Source organism: Ruditapes philippinarum, unplaced genomic scaffold (genome assembly GCF_026571515.1).
Source record: "Ruditapes philippinarum isolate M1 unplaced genomic scaffold, ASM2657151v2 ctg9737_1_1_1_1, whole genome shotgun sequence".
NCBI classification, from domain to species: Eukaryota; Metazoa; Mollusca; class Bivalvia; order Venerida; family Veneridae; genus Ruditapes; species Ruditapes philippinarum.
The window spans coordinates 9,151-31,236 of record NW_026866836.1 but is presented as its reverse complement, the minus strand read 5'-3'; the positions used below and the strand labels follow the sequence as shown (position 1 = coordinate 31,236).

General features: G+C 36.6%; 1 protein-coding gene across 1 annotated transcript; it reads right to left on the bottom strand.

The window, feature by feature from the left end:
- Positions 1-1,288: 1,288 nt before the first annotated feature.
- On the bottom strand, positions 1,289-21,756 carry LOC132733844 (uncharacterized; the record flags this gene model as incomplete). The annotated part of the gene is made up of 4 exons (XM_060720563.1): positions 21,628-21,756; positions 14,976-15,035; positions 8,582-8,995; positions 1,289-1,434 (listed from the first exon to the last, which is right to left on the bottom strand). Coding segments are annotated over exons 1-4 (735 nt in total), but the record flags the coding sequence as incomplete, so codon positions are not given.
- Between the last annotated feature and the right edge of the window lie 330 nt (positions 21,757-22,086).

Sequence of the window (22,086 nt, the reverse complement as noted above, 5' to 3'; positions counted from 1 at the left end):
CGAGAAAAGTAAAAAGTCGAGGGTTGCCCCGCCCGGCAGTGGCTCTTGTTATTATGTACATAATAGTAAAAACTTGAAAAGAAATTCTAGTATATATGAAGGAAAACAACTTTTTGACTGTCTTTTTAGCTCACCTGTCACAAAGTGACAGGGTGAGCTTTTGTGATCGCTTTTTGTCTGGCGTCCGTCCGCCGTCCGTCCGTAAACTTTTACTTCATATGACATCTCCTCATAAACCACTGAGCCAATATCATCCAAACTTCACAGGAATGTTCCTTTGATGGTCACCTTTAAAAATTGTTCAAAGGATTTAATTCCATGCAGAACTCTGGTTGCCATGGCAACCGAAAGAAAAAACTTTAGATATCTTCTTTTAAAAAATCCAAAGAGCTAGAGCTTAGATATTTGGCATGAAACATCTTCTAGTGAGTGTCTACCAAGTTTGTTCAAATAATAGCCCTTGGGTCAAAATTGGCCCCGCCCCAGGGGTCATTGATTTTCCCTATATGCATATAGTAAAAACTTAAAAAATATTCTTTTATGCATTGCTTTCAGGATAACGTCTCTTGTCTTACAGCTGTCCCTTGTCAAGAAAATTAAGTATTGCAAAATTAAGTATTGCAAGTTTCAAGCTGAAGGCTTTAATAGTTTTGAAATCATGCTATTAATTATAAGACAAAAAAATCTAAGTAAAAAGGGGCATAACTAAAAAATTATAGCAATATAGCTTTCAGACTAATGCCCCTTGTTTATTAACTGTGCCTTGTTGTTACACAAAGTATCCTAGATTCACTGGTACTTTCATACCATTGACATCATTCTTGAATCATTCTACTAGTAAGCAGTTTTGACAAAAAATTAAGTTAAAAAAGAGCATATTAACTACTAATAAATGTTTTCAAGATAACTTCCTGAATTTTATATCTGCCTTTTGTAACCATAAGCATGCATTCAAAGTTTAATATTAATTCATAATTGTTTTAGAAATGGGCTACTTTTAAGTTTTTGCATGACAACAACAATGCCGCATCATAGTTTTACTTTCTCTTTTAAACAGACATGCTACAAATTAAAAACTTTTATACCATTTTAAATACATTATTATTTAGAAAAAAGTGTAACTGAACAAACAAAATATTTGTAACAAATTTATATATCTTCACAATTCCTTTATCTGAAAACAATAAAATATACTCTGCAATCTTGTATGTAGATTATATAAAGTCAAGATCATCAAAAAATAAATATGGACGTAACAGAAGCTATTAAAAAGAAAACATTTACTTACTTGCAAACGATAAACTGTACCAATTCCACCTTGCCCTATAGGGTTTTCATCTAATGAAGTTTCCAAAGTATGTATCTGGTTGCTATCAAGAAGTATCAATCGACCATCAAATTTGAAGGAATCTTTTTGAGACTTTCTTCCGGAATCTACAAATGAAGTGAATGAAAGTCTGTTTAAAGTAGAAGATTATGAACAAATCAGAGAAAACTTCAACATTAATATTAATTTTAAAAAAGCTCTGTTATATATGAACATGTATATAATATTCTATTTCTATTCTCCATATATACTTTTATTAACTTAAAAATATAAGGAAAAGCTATTAAACCCCCCCCCCCCCCACTCCGGGCCGGAGCAAATTTTGACACTAAGGACAGAATTTGGACAACTTTGGTTGTGGACCTACAGATGATATCATATACCAAATATCAAAGGTGGGCCTTGTACTTTCAGACAAGAAAATATTTTTTATTTACCAAATATCAAAGGTGGGCCTTGTACTTTCAGACAAGAAAATATTTTTTAATTTCCATTTTTGAATCTCCTTTTCTGGCCCTGTGATCTACTTTAAAACAACCCAAACAAATTTAAAACTTTTGGAAGGGGGCCAACAAAAGGGCATTCCCCGTAAAGTTTGCAGTCTGGTTTGAAAAAAAAGACAGTTACAACCCTTGGTGAGGGGCAAAAGCTCCCCTGAGCCATTTGCTCAGTTGCGCTTTAAAAAGGGAAAAGGGGTTTGAAAGAACCGATCGACCATAAAAGGTAAAAAGATGATTTTAAATTTATTTTTGTTTTTGCAAATTAATTTTTTGGTGAATAATAAAGTCCCTTTTTTGTGTAAAAAGTTTTAAATTTTTCCGGAAAGCCTAAAACCCCGTAGAGTTTTTGCCTTCTAAAAATCTTCAAAACAGACATTTCCCCTTTGCAAAATATAGAATTACTCCAAGCTTTAGAATATTTTCATAGAAAACTGCATAACATTAACACATGTAAAAAGATAGTCAAAAAGTTGTTTTCCTTCATATATATACTAGAATTTTTTTTTCAAGTTTTTACTATATGTACATAATAAAAATCAATGGCCCCTGGGGCGGTGCCAATTTGACCCCAGGACTATAATTTGAAAAACCTTGGAAGAGGTCTTCTACACAATGCTTCATTCCATTTTTTAAAGTTTTTACAAATGTCTATATTCATATACCGAAAACCTAAGACCCATGGAGGGGGCCAATTTTGACACTTTGGGGAAATTTGAAAGCTCTAGGCCTAAATGTGGGTCTCTAGAAGATTTTAATTATTATTTTTTTTGGTTGCTATGAAACCAGATTCCTGCATACCGGAATCAAATTTTTTTCAAACAACTTTTTGGAGCCATTCATCAAATGAACAAACCTGCAAAGTTTGGTTGACTTTGGACTAACCGGTTTGAAGGGATTTTTTTTAATTTACTTATGATCAAAAAAATATACCCTGAAACCACTAAACATAACCAACAAACCCCTAACCACAAAAAAAGGTGAATCGCTATTACCCCACATCGGATGATGAAAATTAATAATTTTAAGTTATACTGTTTGGAAAAAAAGCCCCCTGCGCGGGGCCATTTTGCCCCAAGGGTATAATTTAAAACTTTTTCTTAAGATCCCAAAGAAAATGTTTTGTGCAAAATGTTTTTCTGTTTTATAAGTTGAGAATAGAAGATTTTTTTTAATTTTTTTCAGTATTTCTTTCGGGGAAAAGGTTAATCGCAAATTTTCGAGGCAAAAAAAGAAAGGGCCCCAAATTGACCAAAATAATCATGATGCCCCTTTTATTGTCCTTTATTTTGGGCCCATCCCATTTCCTTTCCCCGGGTATTGGGCGGAACAGTATCCCTGAAGTTTTTACATTTTTTTTCCCTTTGGTGTGGACTAGTTTTTTTACCCAGGTGACCCCTATTTACCTTGATTGAAAACCCAAAAAAAATTTCTGATATTCAGGGAAAAAGTAGAGTTTGGCAGGTGTTTCCATATTTTGGTTGTGCCTAGTTTTGACCCAAAATCCAAATTGAACTTGACCTTTTAAAAAACCAAAAAACCCCTTTGAACCCAATTTTTGGACATTTTCGGGGGTTCAATGTGTAAAAAGGCAGCCTGGGCTGCTCGGGGGGTAAAAATCAAATTCTGGGAAAAACAAAGATATGCACAAAAAAAGAGCTTGGTCAGGTATTAGATTAAAAAAAATTTATATGAAAATTATCATGTGTTTATTTTTTAAACTAAATTTTTTAGACCTTGTTTTTTTAAAGAAGAATTTGATTTCAGCTTTGACTAATTTATAAATTTGGGAAAATATATATTCCCCGGGACGGGGCATTTTTGGATTCCAAGAGCTATAATTTGAATAATATATTTTTTGCAAAGGTTCATAAGAGTGATAAGACAATGTTTTGAAGAAAACTTCTTTCATTTTTACTATTAACATATAAGGAAAATGAATGCCAGAATGGTCCACTAAGGGGGGTTTGTTTTAGCCAAAGATCTATAATTTGAACAAATTAAATGGAGGTTCACCAGACAATGTTTCATGCTAAATATCTAAGATATAACCCTTGTAGTTTTAAAGAAGTTTTTCAAAGTATATATACTATACAAGAGGGCAAGGATGGCCCTAAGTCGCTCACCAGAAACAACTGCTTTTCAATGTTGGAAATTATCCATTGTCAATATATTCTAATAGTAAATTTGAGCATAGAATATCTATAAACAATAATTTGAAAAAATGCCATGACCTGGGGCATTTAAGCTTTAGCTTAAACAGGGCCAATCAACTTAATATGAGCAAACTTGATAAAAGACTACCTAAGATTATTTAAGAAGAAAATAATGTTCAAAGTTTTTCTATTTTAAGCTTTAGTGGCCCCTAAAAGGGGCTAATCAAATTAATATGAGCAAACTTGATAAAAGAATACCTAAGAATGCTACAGACAAAGTTTGGTGATCATTCATCAATTAGTTCTGTAGTTGAAAATGTTTAAAGGTTTTTCGATTTTTAGCTTTAGCAGCCCCTAAAAGGGGCCAATCAAATTAATATTAGCGAACTTTGTTAAAGACTACACAAGAATGCTATAAACAAAGTTTGGTGATCATCCATCAATAAGTTCTGTAGAAATTGACGTTTAAATGTTTTTCGATTTTTAGCTTTAGAAGCCCCATAAAGGGGCCAATCAAATTAATATGAGCAAACTTGGTAAAAGACTATCCAAGAATGCTACAGACAAAGTTTGGTGATAATCCATCAATTAGTTCTGTAGAAATAGACGTTTTAAGGTTTTACTATTTTTAGCCCTAGAGATCCCTTAAAGGGGCCAATCAAATTACTATGAGCAAACTTGATAACAGACTACCTAAGAATGGTATAGACAAAGTTTGGTAATTCCCAATCAATTAGTTCTGTAGTAGATGATATTTTAAGTTTTTTTCTATTTTTAGCTCTGATGACCCCTAAAAGGGGCCAATTGAAATGACATGAGCAAATTTAAGTGTGACTGTCACAAGGATGCTACAGACCAAATTTGAAGTACATCTGCCTAGCAGTTTCAGAGAAGAAGACGATTATTGACGCATGACGACGGAGCATCCCCTTTTGATACTAATAGCTCACCTACTGGTGAGCTAAAAAGTGACTTCTCTTATTAGGCAAAGTAGAAAGGTAAATTCACTAACTGAAATAAATAAATTTTAGCTTGTATTGATATTTGAAAGTATGTATCGATATTGGATTTGATGATGAGTATCGATGATATATAAATATCGCAATATTCAATGACAGCTCTACATGTTGGCGACAGTGACGCACTCAAAAAAATTATTGATGTCAAAGTCATAATAACTAACAACTTGCAATAACATGCTTCAACGTTACACAGTCATAAATAAAACTTCCCGCACGCCCCCACTAATAAGCCTGTTTTTGTCCCGCAACCCCTCCAAGCGAAAAGGCGATTATTAACAAGTTAAAATGGCGTCCGCATGGAGCAACATGCTGATTAGCGAAGGTGCAGGGCAAAGTGTAAACAAGAGGGCCATGATGGCCCTGGGGTCGCTCACCTGTACATAGGCCCCCAGGGCGGGGCTAGTTTAAACCAAAGGGCTTTTATTTGAACAAACTTGGAAGACACCCATTAGAAGATGTTTCATGATGGTAAGTTTTTACTATACACAAATAATGAAAAACAATGACTTTTGCCCCCTCCCCCCTCCCCCTGGCAGGGCCAATTTTAATCCAAGGGCTTTTATTTGAACAAACTTGGTAGACACCCATTAGAACATGTTTATGCTAAATATCTTAGCTCTAGCTCTTTGGTTCTTTAAAAGAAGATTTTTAAGTTTTTAATTACTATATGCAATATAGGGAAAATCAATGACCCCCTGGGGCTGGGCCAATTTTGACCCCAGGGCTTTTATTTGAACAATCTTGTAGACACTCACTAGAAGATGTTTCATGCCAAATATCTAAGCTCTAGCTCTTTGGGTTTTTTAGAAGAAGATGTTTAAAGTTTTTTCTTTTGGTTGCCATCGCAACCAGAGTTCTGCATGGAATGGAATTCTTTGAACAACTTTGTTAAGGCTTCACACAAGGAACATCCCTGTGTAGTTTCATTATGATCTGCCTTATGGTTTCAGAGGAGATGTCGTTTGAAAAGTGTGAACGGACAACGGACGACGTACGACGAGTGAGCTAAGTGTGAACGGACAACGTACGACAGACGACGGACGAAGAGTGATCCTAATAGCTCATCCTGAGCATTTGCTCAGGTGAGCTCAAAATAAAACAAAACAATATATGTTTGTAAAACATGTATGCCCCCTATCGGCAGCCAATTTGTCATGTGATCAGGTTATTATGCATGACTTCTGACCCAGTGAACAAGTAATTAATAAGGGTTTTCTAGTATCTACTGGTCATGACTAGTCACAAGGTGTTAATTATTGTGACCCCATAGGTTGTGTGCAGCAATTAAAGTTAAAAAAAATCATACCAAATAATATATACATAAATTTTATGAATCACATAGGCCTCATTAATGACAGCCAAGTTGTTATATTACATAAGACCTTCAAATGTGTATACCAAAAGCACATAAAATATCAACCAAGGCAACTTGAGTTGTTGAGTTATTGGTCAGAAACGGTCATTAAGTACAAGGTCACTATGACATTGACCCCTTGACCCCAATATCAATAGGCGTCATCTGCTGGTCATGACCAATCATCTTACCAAGTTTGAAGTCTCTAGGCCTAAGGGTTCTTAAGTTATTGATCGGAAACCGTTTTTACCTACAAGATCAATGTGACCTTGACCTTTGACCCCTTGACCCCTAAATCAATAGGGGTCATCTGCTGGTCATGACCAATCATCATACCAAGTTTGAAGTTCCTAGGCCTAAGCGTTCTTTAGTTATTGATCGGAAACCGTTTTTACCTACAAAGTCAATGTGACCTTGACCTTTGACCCCTTGACCCTAAAATCAATAGGGGTAATCTGCTGGTCATGACTAATCATGATACCAAGTTTGAAGTTCCTAGGCCTAAGCGTTATTTATTTATTGATCGGAAACCGTTTTCACCTACAACGTCAATGTGACCTTTGACCCCTTGACCCCAAAATCAATAGGGGTCATCTGATGGTCATGACCAATCATCATACCAAGTTTGAAGTACCTAAGCCTAAGTGTTCTTTAGTTATTGATCGGAAACGGTTTTTACCTAAAAGGTCAATGTGATCTTGACCTTTGACTCCTTGACCCCAAAATCAATAGGGGTCATCTGCTGGTCATGACCAATCACCATACCAAGTTTGAAGTTCCTAGGCCTAAGGGTTCTTTAGTTATTGATCGGAAACAGGTTTTTACCTACAAGGTCAATGTGACCTTGACCTTTGACCCCTTGACCCCAAAATCAATAGGGGTCATCTGCTGGTCATGAATAATCACCATATCAAGTTTGAAGTTCCTAGGCCTATGCGTTCTTTAGTTATTGATCGGAAACCGTTTCAACATACAAGGTCAATTTGACCTTGACTTTTGACCGCTTGACCCCAAAATCAATAGGGGTCATCAACTGGTCATGACAATCATGATACCAAGTTTGAAGTTCCTAGGCCTAAGCGTTATTTATTTATTGATCAGAAACCGTTTTCACCTACAAGGTCAATGTGACCTTGACCTTTGGCCCCTTGACCCCAAAATCAATAGGGGTCATCTGATGGTCATGACCAATCATCACACCAAGTTTGAAGTACCTAGGCCTAAGCGTTCTTTAGCTATTGATCGGAAATGGTTTTTATCTAAAAGGTCAATGTGACCTTGACCTTTGACCCCTTGACCCCAAAATCAATAGGGGTCATCAACTGGTCATAACCAATCACCATACCAAGTTTGAAGTTCCTAGGCCTAAGGGTTCTTTAGTTATCACTTGGAAACCGTTTTTACCTACAAGGTCAATGTGACCTTGACCTTTGACTCCTTGACACCAAAATCAATAGGGGTCATCTGCTGGTCATGAACAATCACCATATCAAGTTTGAAGTTCCTAGGCCTATGCGTTCTTTAGTTATTGATCGGAAACCGTTTTAACATACAAGGTCAATGTGACCTTGACCTTTGACCCCAAAATCAATAGGGGTCATCTGCTGGTCATGAACAATCACCATATCAAGTTTGAAGTTCCTAGGCCTATGCGTTCTTTAGTTATTGATCGGAAACCGTTTTAACATACAAGGTCAATGTGACCTTGACTTTTGACCCCTTGACCCCAAAATCAATAGGGGTCATCTGCTGGTCATGACCAATCACCATACCAAGTTTGAAGTTCCTAGGCCTAAGGGTTCTTTAGTTATCACTCAGAAACTGTTTTTACCTACAAGGTCAATGTGACCTTGACCTTTGACCCCTTGACCCCAAAAATCAATAGGGGTCATCTGCTGGTCATGAACAATCACCATATCAAGTTTGAAGTTTCTAGGCCTATGCGTTCTTTAGTTATTGATCGGAAACCGTTTTAACATACAAAGCCAATGTGACCTTGACCTTTGACCCCAAAATCAATAGGGGTTATCTACTGGTCATGACCAATCACCATACCAAGTTTGAAGTTCCTAGGCCTAAGGGTTCTTTAGTTATCACTCGGAAACTTTCTGGTCTACGGACCGACGGACCGACAAGTGCAAAGCAATATACCCCCTCTTCTTCGAAGTGGGGGCATAATAATGCAATTACTAAAAAGTGATTTACAAATGTTTTGTATACTTTACCTCCTTCCTGCAGAATGCTTAACAAACTTTCATCACTTATTTTGAAAGACACATGGACTCCTATTGGACTTCCAACAAAATTTGATATTTTATTGGCAAAGTCCGCTATACAATATTTATGGTCATCACTTGCAAAATATTTCAAAAGTTTGAGTTTTTCCACTTCAGTTTCACAACTAAATTGAAGATTTATACACGCTTTTTTCGGATCAGTTGCTTTTGCACCAGTTGTTTGTTCTATGTGAGAAAGCAGGTCTTTGAACGTCTTTAAAATGTATTCGTACCCCTTTGGAATGTCTAGGATCTCTTGAATTGGTTTCCCTTCTATGACTTCAATGAACATATCTTTGATTCGTTCAAGTTGAGGTTTGATACTCTCATCACCTTCTAAAGCTAATTTGGCAGTAACCACAACTATTGAAAATAAAAAACGCATCAATAAGAATAAATGTTATAAATTTCCAACATCACAAAATCCTCCATTTTAAATCTAGAAACAATCTTCTTTTTGCAATATAACTCACCCTCTAACTCCATTATCATGAGTTCAGATTTATTTTTCAAAAGTTCAATTTAAAATTATCATATTTGTATCTTTAACTTAGTTCCTGACTTCTCAGTCTTAATGTACATTTGTAGCATGATACAATCTACACTGAAATACATAAAAGAATGTTGCAAATGGCACAAATAACAAGAGCAACCTCCAGACAGGTAAGACTTTCAACTGTTTTACTTCTTCTAAAGGCAAGCAAAATAAAATATTAATATTTAAACAAATCTAAAAAAAAAAAATTCCTTTTTTTATTTCAAAAGGTAGGTTTCATCACACTTGCTGTTTTGTCAAAGTATGAATCATTAGGCCATCCTTAAAAAAATGTTTGTTTGCAGTAACGCGACCGACTCACAAAATTTGCCCCTACTCAAAATTTTTTTTCATGGTCTGGATAAAAAAAAAATTTTTTTGAATCAGAAAATTATGCCTTGTGCTTTGTTTTCGTTCTTTTAAAGGTTAATAGAAGAAATAAAATGTAGGTCTTATTAAATTAGAATTCAGTTATCAATGTATTAATTGTTACCACTGATTATCAAAGCATATATTGTCCAGCATTTTGAAATTCCATGTTAATTTGGGAGTACAGTTCAATAAAAAAAAAATCGACCTACCTACCCACCTTGAAAATTTTGGGTCGGGTTACTGCAAACAAACATTTTTTAAGGATGGCCTTACCATAATGTTCAATGATTAATTTTACACATCCGTGCACACGGTCAAATTTCATAGCCGTACATGATAAGGATAAGAAAGTATGTCAATTCATCAAAATATGGGGGGCGGCTGGTACCAAAGTTCAATTTTACATCTGAAACTGCATGTGCACATGGTCCAAATGGCATAGCTTAAAGAAACGAGAGGGTCATGATGGCCCTGAAATGGCTCACCTGAATATAAAACTGTCCATGACAAGGAACAAGTAATATTACTTTATAATAAACAAAAGCAGATATGACATCTACATCTTAAATAGATATCAAAACAAGAGGGCCATGATGGCCCTGAGGTCGCTCACCTGTTTATAGGCCGCCCCAACCCCCCCCCCCAAACATTGCAGGGCCAATTTAACCAAAGGGCTTTTATTTGCACATACTTGGTAGACACCCATAAGAAAATGTTTCATGCTAAACATCTAAGCTCTAGCTCATTGGGCTATTTAAAAGAAGATTTTTTTAAAGTTTTTACTATACACATATAGTTAAAAACAATGACACGCCTGGGGCCGGGCCAGTTATGACCCCAGGGTTTTTATTTGAACAAACTTTGTAGACACTTACTAGAATATATTTCATGCTTAATATCTAAACTATTTGGTTTTTTTCAAAGAAGATTTTAAGTTTTTGCTATACACATATAAGGAAAATCAATGACCCCGGGGCAGGGCCAATTTTGACCCCAGGTCTTTTATTTGAACAAACTTTGTAGACACTCACTAAAAGATGTTTCATGCTTAATATCTTAACTCTAGCTATTTGGGTTTTTTCAAAAAAGATTTTTTAAGTTTTTGCTATACACATATAAGGAAAATCAATGACCCCCGGGGCGGGGCCAATTTTGACCCCAGGGCTTTTATTTGAACAAACTTGGTAGACACCTATTAGAACATGTTTGATGCTAAATATCTTAACCAAAGCTCTTTGAGTTCTTTAAAAGAAGATTTTTAAGTTTTAACTATATGCATATATAGGGAAAAATCAATGACCCCCCCGGGCGGGGTCAATTTTGACCCCAGGGCTTTTATTTGAACAAACTTGGTAGACACTTATTAGAACATGTTTCATGCTAAATATCTTAGCTCTAACTCTTTTGGTTCTTTAAAAGAAGATTTTTTAAGTTTTTACTATATGCATATAGAGAAAATCAATGACCCCCTGGGGCGGGGCCAATTTTGACCCCAGGGCTTTTCTTTGAACAAACTTGATAGACACCTATTAGAACATGTTTGATGCTCAATATCTTAGCCATAGCTCTTTGAGTTCTTTAAAAGAAGATTTTTTAAGTTTTCACTTTATGCATATAGGTAAAATCAATGACCCCCCGGGGCGGGGCCAATTTTGACCCCAGGGCCTTTATTTGAACAAACTTGGTAGACACTCACTAGAAGATGTTTCATGCCAAATATCTAAGCTCTAACTCTTATGGTTTTTTAAAAGAAGATATTTAAAGTTTTTTCTTTCGGTTGCCATGGCAACCAGAGTTCTGCATGGAATTAAATTCTTTGAACAATTTTTAAAGGTGACCACCAAAGGAACATTCCTGTGAAGTTTGGATGAAATTGGCCTTGTGGTTTATGAGGAGATGTCATTTAAAGTAAAAGTTTACGGACGACGGACGACGGACGGACGACGGACGGACGACGGACGCCGGAAGAAAAGCGATCACAAAAGCTCACCCTGTCACTTTGTGACAGGTGAGCTAAAAATTCATATTTGTATCTGAAATAGCGCATGTGTATAAACATAACTGGTTGCTATTGTTAAGGGAAAACAACAGTTCCAAAAGACATGTACTTGTAAGGAAAATCAATGACCCCCTGGGGTTGGGCCATTTTTGACCCCAGGGCTTTAATTTGAACAACTAAGGTAGGCATTCCTTAGAAGATGTTTCATGCTAAAAATCTAAGCTCTAGCTTACATATAAGGAAAGTCAATGACCCCCAAGGGCAGAGCCAATTTGTACTCTAGACTTAAATTTGATCAAACTTGGTAGAACCCATTTAAGGATGTTTCATGCTTAATATTTAAGCTCTAGCTCTTTTTTTTAAGATGAATCATTAAGTTTTTACTATAAACATATAAAGAAAATCAATGACCCACCTTGGATGAGGCCAATTTTGACCCCAGGCTTTCATAAGAACAAATTTGGTAGACACTATTTAGTTTCGCTAATTATCTTAGCTGTAGCTTTTTTTTGGGTTATTTTAAAGCGGACCCAAAAGGCTTTTATTTGAACAAACTTAGTAGAAACTCACAGGAAACTGTTTCAAGCTAAATATCTTAGCTCTAGCTATCTATTTGTTTTTTATTTTAAGAAATTTTCTTTTGTTTTTACTATTAACACATTAGGAAAATCAATCACACCTTGGGGCTTGACCAATTTTGATCCAAGGGCGTTTATTTTAACAAACTTGGCAGATACTCATAAGAAGCTGGTTCATTCCAAATATCTAAGCTCTAGCTCTTTGAAATTTTAGATAGAAGATTTTTAAGTCGGTTGCCATGGCAAAATCAGAGTTCTGCATGGAATTTAATTTTTTGAGCAATCCTGAAAGGTGACTACCAAAGGAACATTTCCTTTGAAGTTTGAATGAAATTGGCTTAGCAGTGAGTTTATGAGGAAATGTCATTTAAAGTAAATGTTTATGGGCAGACAGACAGACAGACAGACACTCGACAAACTGTGATCACAGAAGCTCACGTTGTCACTTTGTGACATGTGAGCTAGCTATAAGGGAAAGATGTAAAATCTAAATATGAAGTTATTGTTTGTTTGTTTGTTGTTTCGTTTTAGCCTTTTCCTTACAGTATTTCAGTCATATAGGCAGGTAGTTTCCTAACCATCATTCCTAGAGAGTTACACCAGGACTAGACTACCTTCCTCTGTGCTAAACTACCAGAGCATCTCCCGGGGATCAAACCCACGCCAGAGAGGTAACTGGATTATAGGTCATCGACTCCAACCCCTCGACCACGGAGGCGATTTAAAATAAATATGAAGTTAATCCATTTGTAAATAACAAAGTTATAGCTACAGAATGAAAAAAAGAATTTCATTAATTTGATCTTAAAGTTCAAGATCAATTACAGATCAAGGTAGCAGCTTTCCTAATTAAATATGTCTTTTTCGTAACATGTCTTCTTTTGTCCCAGTATAATTCAAATCCATACATAAATAACAAAATTAAGACTATTTAACCAAAATTCAACAATTTGACCTTGACAGTTAACGAATGAAGGTTAAGTTTAATTTGGTCTACTTGACAGTCTTGTCACAGAGATTGTTGTGGCAAAGAATTAAGAAACTAGAAATGTGTCCATAGGACACGGATGCCCCCACTCGCCACTGTTCTGTCAATCTTATGACTCTAGGTCAAATATTTTTTGGACTACATGTGCCACAAGTTGAAAACTAAAAATCGACAAAGGGCCATAATTCTGTTAAATTTGGTCGCAGCAAAAATTCCTTCCTTTACTACCATCTACACATTAAGGTTGTTAATCCTTGGAAGTTTAAGCAAAATCTGCCATCCGGTTTAAGAGGAGTTGCGTTCACAAAATTTCTACATAGTATATAATGAAAAAATCAACAAAGGGCCATAATTCTGTTAAATTTGGTTGCAGCAAAAATTCCTTTCTTTACTACCATCTACACATTAAGGTTGTTCATCCCTGGAAGTTTAAGCAAAATCTGCCATCCGGTTTAAGAGGAGTTGCATTCACAAAATTTCTACATAGTATATAGTGAAAAAATCAACAAAGGGCCATAATTCTGTTAAATTTGGTCGCAGCGAAAATTCCTTCCTTTACTACCATTTACACCTGAAGGTTGTTCATCCCTGTAAGCTTAAGCAAAATCTGCCATCCGGTTTAAGAGGAGTTGCGTTCACAAAATTTCTACATAGTATCTAGTGAAAAAATCAACAAAGGGCCATAATTCTGTTAAATTTAGTCGCAGCGAAAATTCCTTCCTTTACTACCATCTACACATTAAGGTTGTTCATCCCTGTAAGTTTAAGCAAAATCTGCCATCCGGTTTAAGAGGAGTTGCGTTCACAAGATTTCGGGACGTACGGACGGACGGACGTACGGATTGACGGACGGACGGACAAGTGCAACGCTATATGCTCCCACATTGTGGGGGCATAAAAACACCAAGAACTTAAAAAGTCATGGTCTATGTTAAAGTTTGTGGATGGCAACTAGAATGCTGCCATGACTGTAGCAATACCTCTGTCTTTTTATAAATAGTCGAGCTTTATTTGATGCTGTTTGTTATACAAGTAATAGAAAGAGCAACGAAACACGAGGCTATCTGTTTGTACAAGGGGACAAAGCCCCCAAGTATAAATCAGATTGCCGAATGTTTTGATGTTCTTTCTCTTTTGTATCATAGTCAAACATAAAAACACCTTCCCTGTTGTCACAATATAAAACTCTGGGAAGAAGTAACCAATAAACGAGCATCTGAATATGATAGCTCTGTTGCTTTCCCTTTCTCTTCCGTCACAATAAGTAAACTCCAGCAAAAATGAACCAATCAATGGGCATGCTCTGGAGTGCCGTAACTAATACCTGCACTCCAGTTAACGCACTGTGCATGTATATGTATACGATTTAACTCTGACACATTTTCAACAGAAAGCTCCCCAAACTATGATACAATCATATAAATACATCATTAATTTATTAGCGGTGTCCTAACATAAAAAATTTTTTTACTGTTTAAATGCTTATGGTTTAAAATTAACTTCTTTGTTTGAAGGTTTTTTGCCGATTTTCAACATAAATGTCCGAGTTTATTTTCTGATAGTGGTCCATGAAGAGCAAATCAAGAAGATTTTATTATATTACAAAATCAAAAGAAAAAGTTTTGAACAACATTGAAATGCATCACCTTTGCTGTACATACGTTCATATATTTTCTGTAGTTTAACATTGGTTATCAATATGCTGACTTATGTTCATCAATATGAACAGCACAGCAAGCATGTTCAAAATACTTTCAGTTATGAGGTTGTGAACAAGACAAGGCAAATATTATCTTTTTAAAAGTAAAAACGGTATAGAGTAATATCAGTAACTGTTCATTATAATGCTATGCAATTTACAGTATATATACCTGCTATGTTTTGGGCAGTATATCCCTTGCTTATTGACTCTTCCAATGCCTCTGTGGCTTCTGCAAGACAATATCATAATATTATTTTCCTCACATGCCTGTTTAAAATGACATATAGGCATCATACATCAATTTGTAATATCTCGCCTGGGTCTAAAATAAGACTGATATAATCATAATGCTTATCATGGTTCCAATCATATGAATCATAACAAAATGCCTTGGACGAAATTAATGTTTTTTTTGGTTATGTCTGTGATATGCAGGCTTCATAACCTCAGATCCCCTTTCAAAATTCCATTTTATTTAGTTCCGCCCATTGTTTTCTCGTTTAGGGCACACGCTTTCTTTTACTTGGGGACCATACGCCGCTTTTCATGGAATGACACTACTGTGTCACATTGAAGGTTCCATGTTAACCGCCGTATGAACACATCTGCGGATGTTTCAAAATTCTAAATTTTACTAGTTCATGTTAAATGTTGAATTCTTCTTAAGCCGGTGCTAGGGGGCGTGGACGGTAACTTGCAATTTCCATTACCGTCCATGAACAGGCTCAATCAAACCGTGCCTGCAACATTTTCAATTTTGCCGTGTTGGGCTTTCTTTAGGGATTCTGTGTTTTATCTATTGTACATAATTTTTAAACATGTCACTTTAAACACGACAAGTTGTCTTGATGTGGTAGAAATGCTAATTATTTTACAATCCTATAATGCATGACAATATTACAGTCCGGACATGAAAAAGTGTGCCTTCAAACTCTTCTTATGAGAATGTCTTTATCTATAATTGTGACATTTACCTTGAACAAGGTTAACAACTTAAGAAATGTCAATTATGGATAACTGACTAAATAATTTTTTAACCATTCAAAATTCCAATCATTTACACAATGAAAAGTACTAGTTAAGATTTTCCTTCGTGAACATTTACGATATTTCTGACCATTTAATCAAAACGGCAAGTACAACAGTATCCTAATTATTACCTGTCAGAATACTAGAACTGCCACTGTCATGGCGTAAATACCCCCGCATACCACTTTGTCAGAATCAACAGTGGCCATTTAGAACTCAAGGACAACCTCCCTGCCAAATCTGAGGTAACCAAGCCAGTGCATTGCTAAGTTATGTATTCTACATGCTTCAAATGTGAAAATGTCAAAATCAATACACTCTGGACAGGCATTCTGAAGCAATTGAGGGGAAAAGCTTTATTTTGACAAGGTCCCTGTGACCTTGACCTTTGACCCAGTGACCTCAAAATCAATACGGATCATTTACTAATCATGACTAACCTCCATGCCAAATATGAAGACTGTGGGTCAAAGGAATCTTAAGTTATTGGGCGGACAAGCTTTTTGAAGTCAAGGCCCCTGTGACCTTAACCTTTGACCTGGTGACCTCAAAATCAATAGGGGTCATCTACTAATCATGACTAACCTCCATGCCAAATATGAAGACTGTGGGTCAAAGGAATCTTAAGTTATTGGGCGGACAAGCTTTTTGAAGTCAAGGCCCCTGTGGCCTTGACCTTTGGCCTGGTGACCTCAAAATCGATAGGGGTCATCTACTAATCACAACTAACCTCCATGCCAAATATGAAGACTGTGGGTCAAAGGAATCTTAAGTTATTGGGCGGACAAGCTTTTTGATGTCAAGGCCCCTGTGACCTTGACCTTTGACCTGGTGACCTCAAAATTGATAGGGGTCATCTACTTATCATGACTAACCTCCATGCCAAATATGAAGACTGTGAGTCAAAGGAATCTTAAGTTATTGGGCGGACAAGCTTTTTGAAGTCAAGGCCCCTGTGACCTTGACCTTTGACCTGGTGACCTCAAAATCAATAGGGGTCATCTACTAATCATGACTAACCTCCATGCCAAATATGAAGACTGTGGGTCAAAGGAATCTTAAGTTATTGGGCGGACAAGCTTTTTGATGTCAAGGCCCCTGTGACCTTGACCTTTGACCTGGTGACCTCAAAATCAATAGGGGTCATCTACTAATCATGACTAACCTCCATGCCAAATATGAAGACTGTGGGTCAAAGGAATCTTAAGTTATTGGGCGGACAAGCTTTTTGAAGTCAAGGCCCCTGTGGCCTTGACCTTTGGCCTGGTGACCTCAAAATCGATAGGGGTCATCTACTAATCACAACTAACCTCCATGCCAATCATGAAGACTGTGGGTCATAGGAATCTTAAGTTATTGGGCGGACAAGCTTTTTGATGTCAAGGCCCCTGTGACCTTGACCTTTGACCTGGTGACCTCAAAATTGATAGGGGTCATCTACTTATCATGACTAACCTCCATGCCAAATATGAAGACTGTGGGTCAAAGGAATCTTAAGTTATTGGGCGGACAAGCTTTTTGAAGTCAAGGCCCCTGTGACCTTGGCCTTTGACCTGTTGGCCTCAAAATCAATGGGGGTGATCTACAAATCATGACACACCAGCATGCCAAATATGAAGACTGTGGGTCAAAGAAATCTTAAGTTATTGAGCGGACAAGCATTTTTAAGTTACGGCGCCTGTGACCTTGACCTTTAACCTGGTGACCTCAAAATCAATAGAAGTCATTTACTTATGATGACTAACCTCCTTGCCAAATATGATGACTGTGGGTAAAGGGAATCTTAAGCTATTGGGCGGACAAACTTTTTGAAGTCAAGGCCCCTGTGACCTTGACCTTTGACCTCAAAATCAATAGGGGTCATCTACTAATCACGACTAACCTCCATGCCAAATATGAAGACTGTGGGTCAAAGGAATCTTTAGTTATTGGGCGGACAAGAAACAAGAGGGCCATGATGGCCCTGAGGTCGCTCACCTGTATATAGGCCCCCCACACCCCCGGGCCAATTTTTACCCAAGGGCTTTTATTTGCTTATTTGAACAGACTTGGTAGACACCCATAAGAAGATGTTTCATGCTAAACATCTAAGTTCTAGCTCATTGGGTTTTTTAAAAGAAGATTTAAAGTTTTTACTATACGCATATAGTTAAAAACAATGACACCCTTGGGGCAGGGCCAGTTTTGACCCCCGGGCTTTTATTTGAACAAACTTTGTAGATATTTACTTAAAGATGTTTCATGCTTAATATCTAAACTCTAGCTATTTGGGTTTTTTCAAAGAAGATTTTTAAGTTTTTGCTATACACATATAAGGAAAATCAATGACCCCCCACGGGCGGGGCCAGTTTTGACCCCAGGGCTTTTTTTAACATACTTGGTAGACACCCATTAGAACATGTTTCATGCTTAATATCTTAGCTCTAGCTCTTGGAGTTCTTTAAAAGAAGATTTTTTAAGTTTTTACTATATGCATATAGGGAAAATCAATGACCCCCTGGGGCGGGGCCAATTTTGACCCCAGGGCTTTTATTTGAACAAACTTGGTAGACACTCATTAGAAGATGTTTCATGCTAAATATCTTAGCTCTAGCTCTTTGGGTTCTTTAAAAGAAGATTTTTAAGTTTATACTATATGCATATAGGGAAAATCTATGACCCCCTGGGGCGGGGTCAATTTTGACCCCAGGGCCTTTATTTGAACAAACTTGGTAGACATTCAATAGAAGATGTTTCATGCCAAATATCTAAGCTCTAGCTCTTATGGTTCTTTAAAAGAAGATTTTTTAATTTTTTACTATATGCATATAGGGAAAATCAATGACCCCCTGGGGCGGGGCCAATTTTGACCACAGGGCTTTTATTTGAACAAACTTGGTAGACACTCACTAGAACATGTTTCATGCCAAATATCTAAGCTCTAGCTCTTAGGATTGTTTAAAAGAAGATATTTAAAGATGTTTCTTTCGGTTGCCATGGCAACCAGAGTTCTGCATGGAATTAAATTCTTTGAACAATTTTTTAAGGTGACCACCAAAGGAACATTCCTGTGAAGTCTGGATGTAATTTGGCTCAGTGGTTTATGAGGAGATGTCATTTAAAGCAAAATGTTACGGACGGACGGACGAACGGACGCCGGACGAAAAGCGATCACAAAAGCTCACCCTGTCACTTTGTGACAGATGAGCTAAAAACCGACGGACGCCGGACGGCCAGACGGCCGGACGGCCGGACGGACAATCTGATTCCAGTATACCCCCCTTACATCTTTGTTATGCGGGTGTATAACAAGAGCTGTCGGTAGGACAGCAACGCTCGACTATTCTTAGTGCTTGATAGTAAAAAAAATGCTTGATACAGTTACCTCCTCCTGTTTACAGGTTGGGGTCATGATGGTGAACAAGTGTGCAAAGTTTCAAAGCCATATGTCAATGGACTTTGAAAATATTTGAACTATTACAAAAACTTAAACATAAATTCTAAGTCGAAAAAGGGGCATAATTCTGTCAAAATGCTTGATACAGTTACCTCCTCCTGTTTACAGGTTGGGGTCATGATGTTGAACAAGTGTGCAAAGTTTCAAAGCCATATGTTAATGGACTTTGAAAATATTTGAACTATTACAAAAACTTTAATGTAAATTCTAAGTCGAAAAAGGGGCATAATTCTGTCAAAATGCTTGATACAGTTACCTCCTCCTGTTTACAGGTTGGGGTCATGAAGGTGAACAAGTGTGCAAAGTTTCAAAGCCATATGTCGATGGACTTTGAAAATATTTGAACTATTACAAAAACTTTAACGTAAATTCTAAGTCGAAAAAGGGGCATAATTCTGTCAAAATGCTTGATAGAGTTACCTCCTCCTGTTTACAGGTTGGGGTCATGATGTTGAACAAGTGTGCAAAGTTTCAAAGCCATATGTCAATGGACTTTGAAAATATTTGAACTATTACAAAAACTTTAACGTAAATTCTAAGTCGAAAAAGGGGCATAATTCTGTCAAAATGCTTGATACAGTTACCTCCTCTTGTCTACAGGTTGGGGTCATGATGGTGAACAAGTGTGCAAAGTTTTAAAGCCATATGTCAATGGACTTTGAAAATATTTGAACTATTACAAAAACTTTAACGTAAATTCTAAGCCAAAAAAGGGGCATAATTCTGTCAAAATGCTTGATAGAGTTACCTCCTCCTGTCTACAGGTTGGGGTCATGATGGTGAACAAGTGTGCAAAGTTTCAAAGCCATATGTCTATGGACTTTGAAAATATTTGAACTATTACAAAAACTTTAACATAAGTGGTTACGCCGACGCTGACGCTCGGGTGACTGCAATAGCTCTACTTATTCTTATCGAATAGTCGAGCTAAAAATGTATCGATTCTAAAACAGGATAAGAGGCTATTAACAAGGAGCCATGATGGTCCTGAGATGTCTCACCTGTATATAGGCCGGGGCTAATTTTAACCCAGGGTCTTTTTTTAACAAACTTGTATACACCCATTAGAAGATGTTTCATAATAAATATTTCAGCTCTAGCTCTTTGGGGTTTTTAAAAGAAGATTTTTTAAGTTTTTACAATAAACATACAAGGAAAATCAGACCATCAGGGTGGGGCCAATTTAACCCTGGGGCTTTTATTTGAACAAATTGGAAGACACTTACTAGAAGATGTTGAATACTTAATATCTAGGCTCTAGCTCTATGGGTTATTAAAAGAAAATTTTGAAGTTTTTACTACAATTTCGAACGCAGGGTTTTTATTTGAACAAACTTCGTAGACACTCATCAGACAATTTTTCTTGCAAAATATTTAAGCTCTAGCTCTTTCGTTTTTTTTAAAGAAGATTTTTTAAGTGTTTACTATATACATATAAAGAAAAGCAATGACCCCCTGGGGAGGGGCCAATTTTGACCCCAGGGCTTTTATTTGAACAAACTTGATAGATACTCACTAGAAGATGTTTCATGCCAAATATCTAAGCTCTACCTCTTTGGGTTTTTAAAGATGTTTTAAGTTTTTTCTTTCTGCATTGAATAAAATTCTTTGAACAATTTTCAAAGGTGACCATCAAAGGACCATTCCCATGAAGTTTGGATGAAATCGACTTATCGGTTTATGAGGAGATGTCTTTAAAGGTAAAAGTTTACAGACGCCAAACGGACAGACGCCGGACAAAAAGTTATCACAAAAGCTCACCAAGTCACTTTGCAACAGGTTAACTAAAAAAGCCCCTTATGGTGTTTTGAAAGCTGTTAAAACTTCATTGTACTCTACGGAGAATGTTGTTCAGTGTAAACTTATTAAAGATTAACGCTTCTTTATAAACCATCCTCTGATTGGCTTTTAACTTTTGTTTGTTTGTTTCATTGTACGCCTTTTTCCAACAGTATTTCAGTCATATAGGCGGGTAGTTTCCTAACCATCGTTCCTAGAGAGTTACACCAGTACTTTCAACAAGGAGTAGCCCCATATATACACAAATAGCTGCATACAACTCTCCCCTTAGCATCACCATGACAACATAGCAGCTCAGGACTTACTTCTAGTAGGCAACCTTGACTTTATCATGTTCTGTCTTAAAATCCAAAGGGGAGAACATTTAAACAGTTTGTCCTGACTCCCTTGCTGTGAGCCCTGTACATCTTATTTGTACATATACTAAAATAAATTGTAAGTCATCAATTTGGATACCAGTACAGTAAAGCATGTAGATGTATCATCGTTGACACAGTCTTGTTTCGGCTTTTAAGTCACAACATGTAACTTTTCACAACATGGGATCCTTACTTACCATGTAATAGCTTCAAATAAACTTCTGTCGCAGCCTGCTTGTTTGAATCCATTCTACTACCTGTAAAGAGATTGATTGACGAGTGAAACAAATGTATAAGGTTCAGAATGTTCATTACATCAAGTAGATTGGGTGTTACATTTGAGATCTTTAGATCTCTGAATTTATATGTGTTTTTCTTGACAATAATCAAAATGCAAAATACTTGATACCTGTGTTTTTCACTTTTACTGCTAGAATGTAGAAAATGTAGAAAAACCTTACAGGGAGTCATTAAAGTTTACATGCCTGTTCATTGAGGTCAGCATATGCACCTGGGGATTGCTCGTCGTTGTAGAGTTATTGCCTTTTACTTAGTAAGAAATTTATAATTTTCAGCATGTGTTGAACGTAGCCCAAAAATATTTGACCTTGAGAACTTTTCACAACAGAAATTTGGTCAACTTGTGTAATTGTTCA